Here is a 13,707-nt window from a genome sequence, read left to right as displayed (position 1 = left end):
ATGTGGATGTGTGTTAAAAAATCTCAAGTTGATTAAGTGTTGTGTGAACACAATTATTTTGTAAAATTAATTTCTAATTCAGATAAAACTTGCATCTCTAAACCGACTGCAGTTTGCAGAAATGTTTCCTGACCTGCCAAGTTTTAAGAAAGTAAGAAGTTGTTTCGGCTGAACTGAACAATGTTTTGTCCCCACCTAATGTGGAAGATCCATGTATGATAAACAAAACAAAAACAAAAGCCATTTTTGTACTCCACTGACAATGTATCAGAACTATAGAATAAAATGGAAGGATAGAAAGTACAGAAAAATGCTTTCCTTTTATGATGCACACAAATTTACTATTTTTTTTCCAAATGCAATTCTAGGTGCTTTCAAAAGGACAGGTCTTAGAGCTACCAGTCAAAAGGTTTTATTCAGTTATTCCAACTTTTCCCTTTTGGGGATTTTATGGTATGGAAAAGAAGTTAAGAGTGGATTACAAATGGAAATTCTCTTTACATTTGCACATATATTACCTAGATCCAGCCTGACAATAGAAATTTACTAGATCTAGGTCTATATTCCTGTGTCTGCTTGTACCTACCACAGAGTTGCTGGTAAAGGCATCAGGGTTGTTTTCATATATGAATTTCTCTACCCTCAGTTGACGAAGTTTAAACATCTTGGATCCCCTGTTGGTAAGGAGAGAGAGTTCTTCTAGCATCACATCCCTGGGAATGCTGATCTTCTTCCCGAGGTTCAGCTTGGACCCTTCTTGCGGCATGACTGAAGGAATACAAGAAGAAACTATTATAGAAGCAGCAAAACTTACCCTGTGTTGCAATTCCTCAGCCAAGGCCACTAGATTTATGGTATATTGGACCCCCCAAAAATGTATTTGAAAGAATGGACATCAGGTTTTTGTGCTAGAGATGTAAACTTTTTTTGAGAGTTCGTTGAGCCACATGATATGGTCATGTGATCATCTGATATCTTTTGGGAATCATGTTAATATATACTGTCTAAATAGATTTATGGGGTAACATTTAAATGTAAAGATGTTAATGTGATATTGAATTATATGCCAAAGCTTTGGGATCTGACTGTTTATCAGCAGTTATGGTTGTATTGAGCCTGGGAAATGACGTGGGCAGTAAAAATAAATACTGTATATTACAAAATTGGAAAAGTAATATTATTCTAGATATTAAGGATTTTGTTGGGAAATGGGTGATCTTCACATCCTCCTGGTGTTCTCAGTGCACTAGTTTACATCATGGTTTGAAAACCACTATGCCGCATTGCTTACATTATTAAAGGCAAACAAAAGATCAATAAAACAAATTTCAGTAAGAAATTTCCAGAACTGATGCTTGAAAAAACCTTGCAAATGAGGCTACACTAAAGTTTTTTAGTAGCTTTTTGAGTGATTTTTCACTGTAGTCCAAACAAAGATGGGCAAATACATACTGGAAATTATAACCTGTGAACATCCCAACTCTTAGGGACATAAATTTCTTTCCTGAGCTCAATATTTTCTAAGATTTCATTTAACCTTCTGCCTCAATATGTCTGATGGCTTGGCGGTTATCCTCCCTTTCTCCTCTTCCATCTCTGATCCTTATTACTGATCACTATATCTTATTCCTAACTTTCCCTGAAAAACCAGGCCAACCTGATTGAGCTCACTGAAACCTAGTGGGATGAAGGGGACATGTGAACATCTCCCTAATATTCAAGGTTATTAGGAATAATGTGTAGTTTAAGGAGTGAGAGCACTTAGGAATTGCATCTCTCTGATCCTGTTCAGCACTCTGTCTGATATTGGGAATACTGGATATGACGCTGGGACATGAGATAGATTTCTGTGCTTTCCTTCCTCCAGAACAACCGTGTCCTAATTAAATTAATCAGATGGTCTAAGATAGTAAATTGAAAACTCCTGAGATTGGTGACTAAGAGAGTTTAATGTTCAGAACTGTCTTGTTTTTTTTAACCTACTTGAAGATGGAAAAAGCTATAAATTCCTGAATTCTCTGGGAGAATGGGAGGCATTCTTGCAGCGTTAACTGCTGATAACTACGTAAGTCTGAGTTTTAATTATTATGATTGAAAATTAACAACATCTCTTTTTTTCTTCTCCTCAACCAAATATAATTTTACTGACTCCTTTGCTTTCTATGGTGCTGAATGAAATAAGACAGTTGACTTGATGAAATAAAAGCAAATGACATAATATTAATAATGAAAATGCCTGAACTGATTTTCAGTGATGTTAATGAAAACTGCTTCCTGTGTTAAGTCAGTCTGATGTACAACTTTTTAGGCAGCAAACAGCCTAGGCAACCTGAGTCTGCACAATCAGATAGCAGAGTTTTTAAAGTTCCCACCTATGATAGCTAAACCACCCATACTTTTAAGAATCTGACACACATTATTCAATTCTTCAAAAATGAAGAAATGAACATTTTACTGAGAACCTGAGATATAAATCTGAACTTTTTGAGGTGGGAGGTTTAGATCTATAAAATATGATGTTCCCCTACACATCCTAGTGGCAGAAATCTGGTGGACTTAATGTAAGGTCTTGATTCAATGATTCTTTGAAAGAGGAAACAATGCCTGCTGATCCTAAGTGTGTGATGTGATCACTTTTGAATGAATCCAATCTTGAGATTATCATCAAGAGCAAGTGTCTAATCTTACATTTTAGCAAGATACTGGGGTAGATGATAGCCTCTCCAATCCACATACTGTTAAGGGAACTTTTACTTTTGTATTTTCCTTTGGATTTCAACCTCTGTTGGGAACAAATTACAGTGTGTTGCTCTTTGGCTATCACCATAATTTGACCATAATTTCCTTCTCCATCTCTTTGATTTATCAAAAACTGTAGTTCTACATATTACGTCAAAGTGTTTTCTCTGTCTGGGAAAATAACCTCTATGTTTTTTGTAAATCATTTCCTAGATATTAGGGAAGAATTATTGGAAAAGGAATGTGTGCTCATGGGGTATCTCTTACCTTCTTGGGTTAATTCTAAAATGAGTTTAGTAGGTTTTCTCTTCTTTTTGGGAGCTGGGGTTCCTGCAAGAGGCATGTTGTTCGAGGGGTTTTCTGTGTGAGAATGGAATAGCGGAATGAATCTGATTCTTGTAAGATGCAGATGCAGAACTAATGCTGTTTCAGGATGAAACAATTTTAAATTCCACATATCTATAAAAAAGGTGACAGCCACCTTTATGTCCCCAAACATAAGGACATAAAAGTTCATACAGAACTCCTCTGCATTTTCCCAGGCAAACCCATCAACAAAATTGCCCAGCATATCAAAGAGCAAAATCATTCTTCCCTGATCAGACCCAGTTTGGATTATTACATCCAATTCTGGGCATTCAAATTCAACAAGACAAATTGGAGAGTTTCAGAAAAGGGCCACCAGCACGAGGAGTGGTCTTTAAACCCAACTCTTCAGGCTGCCACACGAAAGGGAAAGTTTTCCTTCAAGTGAGATTTTTAAATTCAGACTGGGTGGACATCTGTCAATAAGCAAGCTGTTAAATTAGATGACCTCAAAGGTCCCTTCCAGGATTATGATTGTATTAGATGATTTAAAGGTAATGCACTTATTGCAAGATCTTCCCGTGGTTGGCAGAATTAATTTGTTCCAAATCTAACATTGGCACCCTGTAACTCAGCTCCTGAATAACAGAATAATAAGAGTTGGAAGGAAATCTTGTTTGAATAGAACCTTGGATTGAATCACTTTGAAGTTTGGTAAAGTTCCCCTGTCTTTATTACTTTATTACTATCACTTCAAATTAAGGTTGAATTGAATACTCTCACATTAGTCTACTTGGCAGATTGTTTCTTAATTATGAAACTTAAATTATGAAGCCACTCTGCAAATTTATTTTCTCTCTTTTATCTATTATTGTAATGAAATTATATGGTGATGTTATTGTATCAATGTTTATCTTTCTGCTAGTTAGCCTGTTCTAATAAATTTGATCCTTAATTAATTTATCACACTCAGTCAAAATTTTCTATAAAACTACAGCAATGTTTTTTTATCGCACTATGATACACACAAAAATAACCATGAAGTGTCTACTGCTCATGCTCAAAATCAGAGGTAATCTGCTTCTCAGTATAAATTGCTTTGATATGAATGTGGGAGACTTTTTGCATGCATATATTTCTTTTGGGCTTCTAGAGGCATCATTGGCTATTATTGAGATTATTGTATTAGATAAGACTTTGTCTGACCCAGTAGGATTTTATCATAAAAAAATAGTAAAAAACCAAATCACTGCTTGATAGTGGTTGCTCCTGGGTGAAATAATAGTACACGCTCTGTTGCAGAGGTGGCATTCAGCAAGTTCTGACCAGTTCTGGAGAACCAGCAGTGGAAATTTTGAGTAGTTCGGAGAACCGGAAAATCCCACCTCTGACTGGAGATTTTACAGTATCCTTCCCCTGCCACGCCCACCAAGCCCACCACAGAACCGGTAGTAAAAAAAAATTGAATCCCACCACTGCTCTGTTGCCTTTACTTTCTGAGGAGATTGTTCAGATGCCCAATGAGCTTTTATTATATGAGGCAAAACTTTCTTTATTAGAAGAAAAAAGTGCAATGTATCATCACAATCATTTAGAGTGGAAGGGTTAGGAAGTACTTGATCAAGCTCCCAATTCCAACTCCTATTTAGTACTTAGTATAATGAGTTCAGCCCAGTTTTCATAATGAAAACTGTAATGTAGCAAAACAGAATGAATAAGCCAGAATTGAAAGTCATATTTGCTTCTTGGATCATAGTTTCCTGTAACCTTCTTTGACATCGAACTGTACTAGCAATAGCATTTAGGCTTATATACAACCCCACTGCACTTTACAGCAGTCTCTAAGTGGTTTACAATGTCAACCTGTTGCCCTCAACAGTCTGAGTCTCCATTTTATTAACCTCAGAAGGATGAAAGGCTGAGTCAACCTTGAGCCTCTCAGGATCGAATTCCAGACAGTGGGCAATGTTTAGCTTGCAATACTGCACTTTAGAGGCCACAGTGGCTCACGTGGTAAGACACTGGGCTTGTGCACAGTTGAGGTCAGCAGCTTGGCAGTTTGATTCCCATGAGTGAATAAACCACGCAGGGACAAGGAAGGAACCTCTCCCAAATGCCTACCAGCCTTCAGGCATCCCGTGGGTAAAGATAACACCGCCCGGAAAAAAATCCTTTCCCAGAGGCAGGCAGCCACCTTGGTGATCCCTGGCTAACATGTGCCATACGCTAAATAAACTGCACTTTAACTGCTGCACTACCAGGGATCTTCTACTACTGGTGCTACATGAAAACTTAATCTCAAGGTATCCTAATTTGCCAATAGGAAAAGCAATGGGGAAAGGCAGTTGTCATTTATTGTCCCAGAGGTATGATATAGTAATTTGAGTAATCCAAGTATTATTAAAGGCATTTGTGATAGAATTGATAGGTGAGCTAGTCACAGTCCAAGACACATAAAATTCTACATGGAGAATTAACATTTAGTAGGTAGAACAGAAAGTCATCATACTTAGGCAAAGATTAGAGTTTCCAGTCTGTCAGGACATACTGGTAGAAAGTAAAAGGATAAGCTGCCATAGAAGTGGTTGCATTGGTGTTCTGCAAAACCTGATCTATTGGAAATAAGACTCTGCTCATTTAGGTTCTCACACTGGTCTTCCAGGGCAGAAAGAAGACAAGCTCCACTGTTTGAACTGTCCTGTCTCATCTACAGAGTAGTGAGGATCTAGTGGGCCACGGGAAGCTCAGGTTTATAAGAATGTGCAGGATTCCAGCAGATGGTAGGCATGCCTATCCAATCTCCAAACTGGAGAGGAGGCTATTGGACTTTTGCTGGGGGTGGGGGTGGCTCTGAGTTTTCCTAAGACCTAGAGGCCAAAACACAGTGTAGATTCATGGGTTTTGAACTAGAATAAACGTCTAGCTAGATTACTTGGTGAAACCACTGCAGAACATATGTAGCTTTCAGTTCCCTAAACTTTTGATGCTGGAAGGGGTGGAAATATTGGATATTGGTGTGAAAATTTGTGTATTTGTGTGGATATTATTTTATGCTGTTTATCTGTTTATTTAGTTGTTAGCAGGATGTCATTTCCACATGGGGTTTGGCCCTCCTTCCAAAGCAGTGCCACACCTTCTTATCCCTTACTGAGCTGCCCCCCAAAACCTCAAAATTGGGGGAAAATATGTTTTTGCAATTTGAGATAGATGGTGGCTGGGAGTGATTAATTGTTCCATTGATAGGGAGTCCTGTCAGTGATTGGATTCTGGGATGGTGCTTCTTCCTTTCCTTTGACTGCAAGGCCTCTGAAACTCCCTCGTGGCCTCACAGGAGACACAAGAGCTGCTTTGAGTAGTCTGGCTGGCTTTCCTTGTCCTCACCCAGAACTAACATAGTGAAGCAATTTGGGAAGGGATGGAGTGAGGAAGACTGACTGCTTCATCCCTTTTCATTGCGGGGAACCTCTTTCGCCATGGCTTCAGTGAATGCAACCATCGGTCACTGAAAGAAGATTTCAGATGTCTTGGGGACTATTTGACAGAGAGCCCGGAGCTGTCCTCTAAGATGTGTGGCCATATGAATCTTCAAAGTAAAAAAAAAATCAATAGAATAATTATATTAAAGAAGGAATAGGTCACTGCAGAAAGAAATGGGAAATGGCCATCATCTATACACATAACAGAGAATGAATGAAAGAAAAGGGGAATAAATTATCCTGTTGACTTCAGTGAGTGAACAGAGGAACTGTTCCAAAGGAAATAGTAAAAATAGAGGGCTGTGGAAAAAAAACTAAGGAAAATGTTTACTTGCATTGACTCAAACATTTTATTACTTTTGATGGTTTCTGGTCTTATAGACTTCATGGTGTTAAGACAAGGTTATAGGATTCCACTGATACAATAACTGACACAAGTAAGTAAACTTACCTGGAGATCTGTTGACCCTTTTTCAAGAGTTTATTGATCAAGGATGATGTTACAAGTTTGTTTAGTAGAAATGCACCTGTGGAAAGAATAATAAACATATAATGGTACAGGAAAAGGTCCCTAAAATGACACTGTGACATTGAATAGAATTTATTCTGTGTATGTATTTTAGTTTATATAAGAATAAGAACGTGAAGTGTGACAAAATTGGAATTTTAGATTGTATCACCTGAACCATATTTTGTTCTGTTTTGCTCTGATAAATTCCTACCTTGAGTGTTCAGCTTTTGGACACTATATATAAAGAAAAAAACAGACAAGTGGATGGCATGAAGAGAAAGGAACTGGCAGATATAAAATGAGATTTAGGGAAGTGAATTTATTCAGACTCAAGCAGAGACAATGATGGTGGAAATATGATATGTAGTATCTTATATAATATTTCCATAATTCTTCAAATATTTGAATAAGATAGCCCTGCCTATTCTCCATCAACTGAAAGTCCACTCATAAAACATTATATAGAATCTCATATCCGTTTCTTCATTTTCATAATAGGAATGGAGAGGAAGGGGAAAGAGTGTTTCAAAATTATGACGAGCTTGGAAGAAGCAGTCAAAGCCAACTTGATGTTAATTGAAGCATGCATACAACATTGCCAGCAGAGCCACCGGTTTATTGATTTTCCTGTCAATCCTCATGGCTAAAAGGGAATACATTTAGAGTTAAGAATCTGTAGCTTCTTTCCTTAAAATCAATGTTTGATCGGTCTTGAGACATCCCATGTGGATTTTTTATTTAAGGGTCTACAAAGACCTAAGTGTTTTACCTCATTGGTTTACCCCAAGAACCTTTCTCAGTAGCTCCCTATTTGCCAACCTCTTAGCCCAAATTATGGATGAGCTTTTACCTTGATTAAACAAAATATGCTGCCATCAACACAGTTAAGTTGAGGAGCCAACAAAGAACATATTTCACTACTGACCTTTTTACTTATCTTTGCACAAGGATGTATACATTTAGAAAAAAAAAAGTAATTTTATCTATGGCAGAAGTCTAAAATGCAAAGATTCTGTTCTGCTTGCAGATAATGCAATAACCATTAGTCCGTTTGCCCAATGTTATATAATAGTGCATTCCATGCAATCAACATTATTTAGACTACAATGGTATACTATTCTACTTAAATCTTTGGGGTTTTTTGCAATAGTCAACATAAGTATCTCAGTATGTTGTTGGTTAATAGCTACCCTTGCTTTGGTAGTTTTCTGACTTGTATTTCTATGCTTTTTAATTATTTGTACTATTCAAACTGATGACATTTTCTGGGAAACCCTTCTACTTAAAGTAGTCCAGTTAGATTGCAATTAATAAATAGGGGACTTCTCCAGTAGCTAGAAATGTGATGTTGTTCTTTTGGTCCTGGAATGAGAATATAATCTCCTGGAAATACCATTCCAGGACAGAGAATAATAATCTTAAATTATATGAAGGCAGGTTCCAACTGAAAGTTATAAAAACAGTTGGACTTTTACCCAAGGAAGAGGTGGCTTCCTTGTATGTGAGGCTTTCAAGCAGAGACTGGACATCCATTGATCTGGGATGCTTTTGTTTGATTTCTGAGCCACGAGCAAAACATGGAGCTTGGTGTCCAAAATGGTAGGAGTACCTTTGTGCAACTAAAATATGTGTGCCAAGAAAAACAGAAATAATACAGCAATTTACAAAATGATTTTTGGAGACTTGTACACAACAAAAAAAGAATATTTATTAGTGAATTAAAGAAAAGCCTTGTAGACTATTAGACGACATGGAGTCTGGCATATACAAAGGAAGGATTGTGTAAACAACAAGAAGGCGCTAGAAATGATGACAGCCTTGAGAGTACAATTTAACCTGGTATTTTCAAATTTAGCAACTTTAAGATGTGTAGACTTCAACTCCTCAAACTCCCAGTTCACAGTGTTGACTGGAAAATTCTAGGACTTGATGTCCACACATCTCAAAGTTGCCAAGTTTGAAAAACAATGGTCTAACCAATTAGAGGAATGTTAGGTACTTTCCAAGAAGGGGAGATAAAGAATGAAATACAATACCCACACCTCCTTTCCAGAGAGTCCCAAACAGTGGTGGTATTCTACCAGTTCGGCCTCGTTCATCCGAACCGGTATTTCCAAGTACCAGCTGGACGACCATCAGCTGTGCCACGTGATTTAGATTAGCTAGAAAGTGGGAAATCATCGGATTTCTTGCTTTCTAGCTAATCTAAATCGCACAGCACAGCTGATTCCCCTCTCACTTCAAAATGCTTATTTTTCCAGTGCTTCCCTGAGGACCACTAGGCCAAAAACAGGGTGCAAAAGAAAAAAAGAAAGAGAAATAAAGAGGGAGGAAGGAAGGGGAGACAGAAAGAGAAAGAAAAATAGAAAGGGAGGGAGGGAGAGAAAAAGGAGAGGAAGGAAGGACCATAAACCTTGCCACTAGACCAAGGCCCTTCAAACTTGGCAAGTTTTAGACTTGTGGACTTCAACTCCCAGAATTCCTGAGTTAACATGACTGGAGGAAGAATTCTGGGAGTTGAAGTCCACAAGTCTTCAAGCTGTCAAGTTTGAAGACCGCTGCCCTAGATGCAGCTTCAGAGGATGCTTTGAAACAGCACAGCAATCCAGGGCTGGAATATACTTGGAGGTCATCTAGTCCAACCCCCTGCTCCAGAAAGTGAACTTCTGTCTTTTGACACCCCCAGTCACATGACCACATAGCCACCCCCACCCAGTCACATGACCACCAAGCCACGCCCACAGAACCCATAGTAAAAAAAAATTGAATCCCACCATTGCTCCCAAAAAGTCAAAATAGAAACTGCAACCATACAGTTGAAGGTGTATTATGTGTTCTAGTGATTGACCCAAAGTCAGAAGAATAAAATAACAGATTTGTAAGGGACCTTGAAGGTCTTCTAGTTCAATCCTCTGCTCAAGCAGGAAACTCTATACCATTTCAGACAAATGGTTGTCCAATCTTTTCTTTAAAAGCCTCCAGTGTTGGAGCATCCACAACTTCTGGTGGCAAGTTGTTCCACTGATTAATTGTCCTCGCTGTTAGGAAGTTTCTCCCGAGTTGTAGGTTGGTTCTCTTCTTGATTGGTTTCCATCCGTTGCCTTTTGTTCTGCCTTCAGATGTTTTGGAGAATAGGTTGACCTCCTTCTCTTTGTGGCAGCCCTTTAACTGCTAGAACACTGTCTTTTCATTAAGTTAGACATATCCAGCTCCTGGAACCGTTCTTTATATATTTTGTCCTCTAGTCCCCTAATCAGAGGTGGGATTCAGCAGGTTCTGACCAGTTCTGGAGAACCGGTAGCGGAAATTTTGAGTAGTTCGGAGAACCGGCAAATCCCGCCTCTGACTGGAGATTTTACAGTCTCCTTCCCCTGCCACGCCCACAGAACTGGTAGTAAAAAAAATTGAATCCCACCACTGCCCTTAATCATCTTTGTTGCTCTTCTCTGCCCTCATTCTAGAGTGTCAACATCTTTTTTATATCATGGTGACCAAAACTGGATGCAATATTCACGTGTGGTCTTACATTATGAGGTGGTATTAACACTTCACGTGATCTTGATTTTAGCACTCTATCAATGCAGCCTAGGCCTGCTGTGCTCCCTTTGACTTCCTCTGTTCTTGTAAGTGGCCAATAGGGTAAAAATGTTTGTCATGTATGACTCTTCAACAGAAAAGGTTCCTGGCAAAATAGAAATGAAGTCTATGCTAGACATTTGACATATTCAAAAGGCCTCCATCTAGGCTGCAAAAATTTGGTGCATTTGGGAGAAAAGCAGGGAAATAAATAAATGGAATAACTGAGGCACGGAGGCTGTCCCAATCTGCTTTATTACTAAGAACCAAGAAAGGATTTTAATGACCCTCAGTCCAAATTATATTTGAGACTGTAGGTTTGTTTATGTTTTCAAGCAACTGCTTAATGAAAAATGAAGAAGTCTTTTGTAGTGAAGCTTTCAATGGCTATTTATATGTTCAACCATTTTATTTCAATTTTCTCTACAGTAGTTCTTTTTCCATAATTATTTCACTAATAATTTTGCCATGTATAAAATATAGTATTAACATTTATTTTGATCTTCATAAAATGTATTATTGTCACATGTGTTTTTTAAATAAAAAACAACAGCCCTTATTTCTCACCCATAAACTTTGACAAGCTTATCTCTGCCTGCTTGTCTTTCCAGTGTCGGTTATATGATATTTTAGAAAAAGTTAAACATGGAGATCCCAACTTCTCTTTCTTACCTAACAAATTATATTTAGCATCCAAACCATCTCTCTGACATTTCTCTATGTCATCAGCATCTACACTTTTAAAGGCATATTGCCTCTGTTCCCTATATGGCTATCTAGATATATGAAGACAATTCCGCTGGAGATTCAAAAAAATACTGTGAAATCTTCTAGAAGCAAGCTGAACATTCATTATATTTCTTCCATATTCTCATCACTATATAATGCTATGTCCTATTATCCAATGATTTTTCTTGGCTCAACATACAGTATTTTATCTATAGGATGATAGTTAAAACAAATCACATATATCTTTTTACTAGACAGAAGTTATGAAATATTATCATAAATGAAGAGATGCAATTTGTTAAACATTTATATCTCTAATTTAAAGATAGGATGTTTCCTTCTCAAAAAAAGATCGTAAGAAGTAAACAAAATCTTATTTTTTCATGGAGAGATTATTTACATCACAAGGTTAAATACTAGCATGGAAAAGTTGAATGACAAAATCCTTAGAAATAAGAATATCCATATTTCTTATGAATCCAATCTCTTGGAACAGAGGAAACAGGTAACTCCTTTTTCTGTATCCTGGAAGAATTATTCATGCTTTAAAAAAGGAATTCACAAATCGATTTTATTTGTCTTCATTTGCTAACTCAAATTAATTCTGAAGCCGTGAGTGTGTTTAAAATGGAAACAAGCATTGAACTTCCAATTTTATAATAAGAATTGTGCATAAGAGATTTGGCATTTGCATACCAAAATTTGAGTCGTAGTGAAATAAAGAGGACTTCCCTGACCAATGGTATAATTATAGAGTTCAGACATCCATTGAGCTGATTCTTCCTTCTATTTAAAGTAGAAGGAAAAACTGGCTAACTGGACACCTAAATTCCATTGGTTCTGCCATCACTTCACCAGGATCCAATTAGAATTCCAGGCATAAACAGGGGATTTATGTATACCTATTTCAAATACCCATCTCTCTCTCTCTCTCTCTCTCTCTCTCATTCCCTCCCTCCCTCCCTCTCATAAAAGTTCACACAATAATTCCTCTGATTCACCTTCTTCCATTCTGGTCAGAGTATTAATCTATTTAATGGGAAATCTCTGTCCTTCAGCAAAATGACTTCTGGGTGGGGTTTAATTACCAATTTAGATTAGCTTTCCATTAGAAGGGTTGGATCTGTGTCATCTTTTTGGCGTGCCTACCTGTCTCACGCAGTTACACAATCGAGGGCAGCAGCAGAGAGAATAAAACTGGGAAGTTTTAATGTTTGCATTGACAAGGCAGCAGTCGTTCTAGGTGATCCCACGGGGAATGTCAGGGAATTTCTGCTCTATTGGTGAAATTATTTAGCAAGCAGGACAGCCTGGAAGGAGGAAATACTGAAATAGATCCAAAAAGAAGATCCAGTCTCTTTTGACATTCACCAAGGCCAAGAAAGCGACAGGGAAAGCTGGGCTGCCATCCAAAATGCTCCAAACAGCTAATTCAGAATGCGAAAGCTTCTAAGGGCAGTCAGTGAAAATGTTGAATGGATCACGTCAAGGGATTTCAGTGGTTTCTTAGAACATTCAGGAATTCTAAGCAAGTATTTTTTGTGTCACCTTTTTTTTCCTAATAGAAGAAAGGGCTCTTGCTGGATTTGGTTGACAGAGGTCACTCCAAAGTAAGCCAACATTTAGTGCTCAGATAGAGGAAAGAGGATTTCGGCAGAAGTCAGTCGATACAAGTGCTTCTGCTGGCACCCTTGCCTTTTAATCATAACACTTTTCTTGTTAATCCTTAATCCCAACAGGCAACTGGTTGAAAATAATGTGAGATAATGCCAATTTTAGACATTTTCTTCTTTCATCTCTTTCTAGTTATCTTTGCTGTCTTACAACCGCAGAGAGGACTCACCTTAGGCACACATCCACAGGCTGCTTGACGGAGCCTCCGGTAGCAAGAGCAGAGATTGGTGTCTCTGGGCTCCCTTGTTTGGTGAATTCTGCAGGAGGTTTGGTAACCAGTGACCCTCCTGGGCCCGCGCACCCTGCTCCTGGTCTGCACAGCACAAAGTGCTGATGGGGAGTGCTTTGCATTTGACTCTTGGAGACTTCGCTCACACAGGCATCCTGGTGTTATTAATAGTTAATGGGAACTCAGAGTCCAAGGATCTCAGATAGCATCATCAGAGGCAAAGCTGGGAAGGGGGAAAGGATACTTCTGCATCCCTCAATAAGTAGCTCTGGGTCCAGGTCTGAACATCCCAAAGGCAGCATTATTTACATTTGTACAAATACGATGTGTAGGCCATGTGGTTCCAGTAAATCACATAAATCCATCAATGGTAGCAGGGCAAGCAGTGCTCCAGAGTTTCACACCCAGAGGTGATATTCAGTTCAGATCAGTTCTGGAGAACCGGTAGCGGAAGTTTTGAGTAGTTC

At 38.3% G+C, this 13,707-nt stretch overlaps 1 protein-coding gene across 2 annotated transcripts in view; it reads right to left on the bottom strand.

Annotated features, from left to right (window-relative positions):
* MYOZ1 (myozenin 1) overlaps positions 1 to 13,406 on the bottom strand; it is a 38,654-nt gene extending 25,248 nt beyond the window's left edge. Inside the window, exons 1-4 of one of the 2 annotated variants that reach the window (XM_026711014.2) lie at positions 13,181 to 13,392; positions 6,973 to 7,048; positions 3,007 to 3,099; positions 587 to 768 (exon numbers count right to left, since the gene is read on the bottom strand). In XM_026711014.2, the coding sequence (XP_026566799.1) occupies positions 587 to 768; positions 3,007 to 3,082 (258 nt within the window). In that variant the 5' untranslated portion in view covers positions 3,083 to 3,099; positions 6,973 to 7,048; positions 13,181 to 13,392. Of the gene's footprint in view, positions 1 to 586; positions 769 to 3,006; positions 3,100 to 6,972; positions 7,049 to 13,180 lie in introns of both variants that reach the window. The other variant, XM_026711016.2, reaches the window with a different exon arrangement.
* Between the last annotated feature and the right edge of the window lie 301 nt (positions 13,407 to 13,707).

The sequence above is a fragment of the Pseudonaja textilis genome, chromosome 4, assembly GCF_049901715.1.
Source record: "Pseudonaja textilis isolate UNSWEBS1 chromosome 4, rPseTex1.2, whole genome shotgun sequence".
Lineage (NCBI taxonomy): Eukaryota > Metazoa > Chordata > Lepidosauria > Squamata > Elapidae > Pseudonaja > Pseudonaja textilis.
Note: the sequence above shows the minus strand (reverse complement) of the source record. Positions and strands in the feature narration are given on the sequence as shown.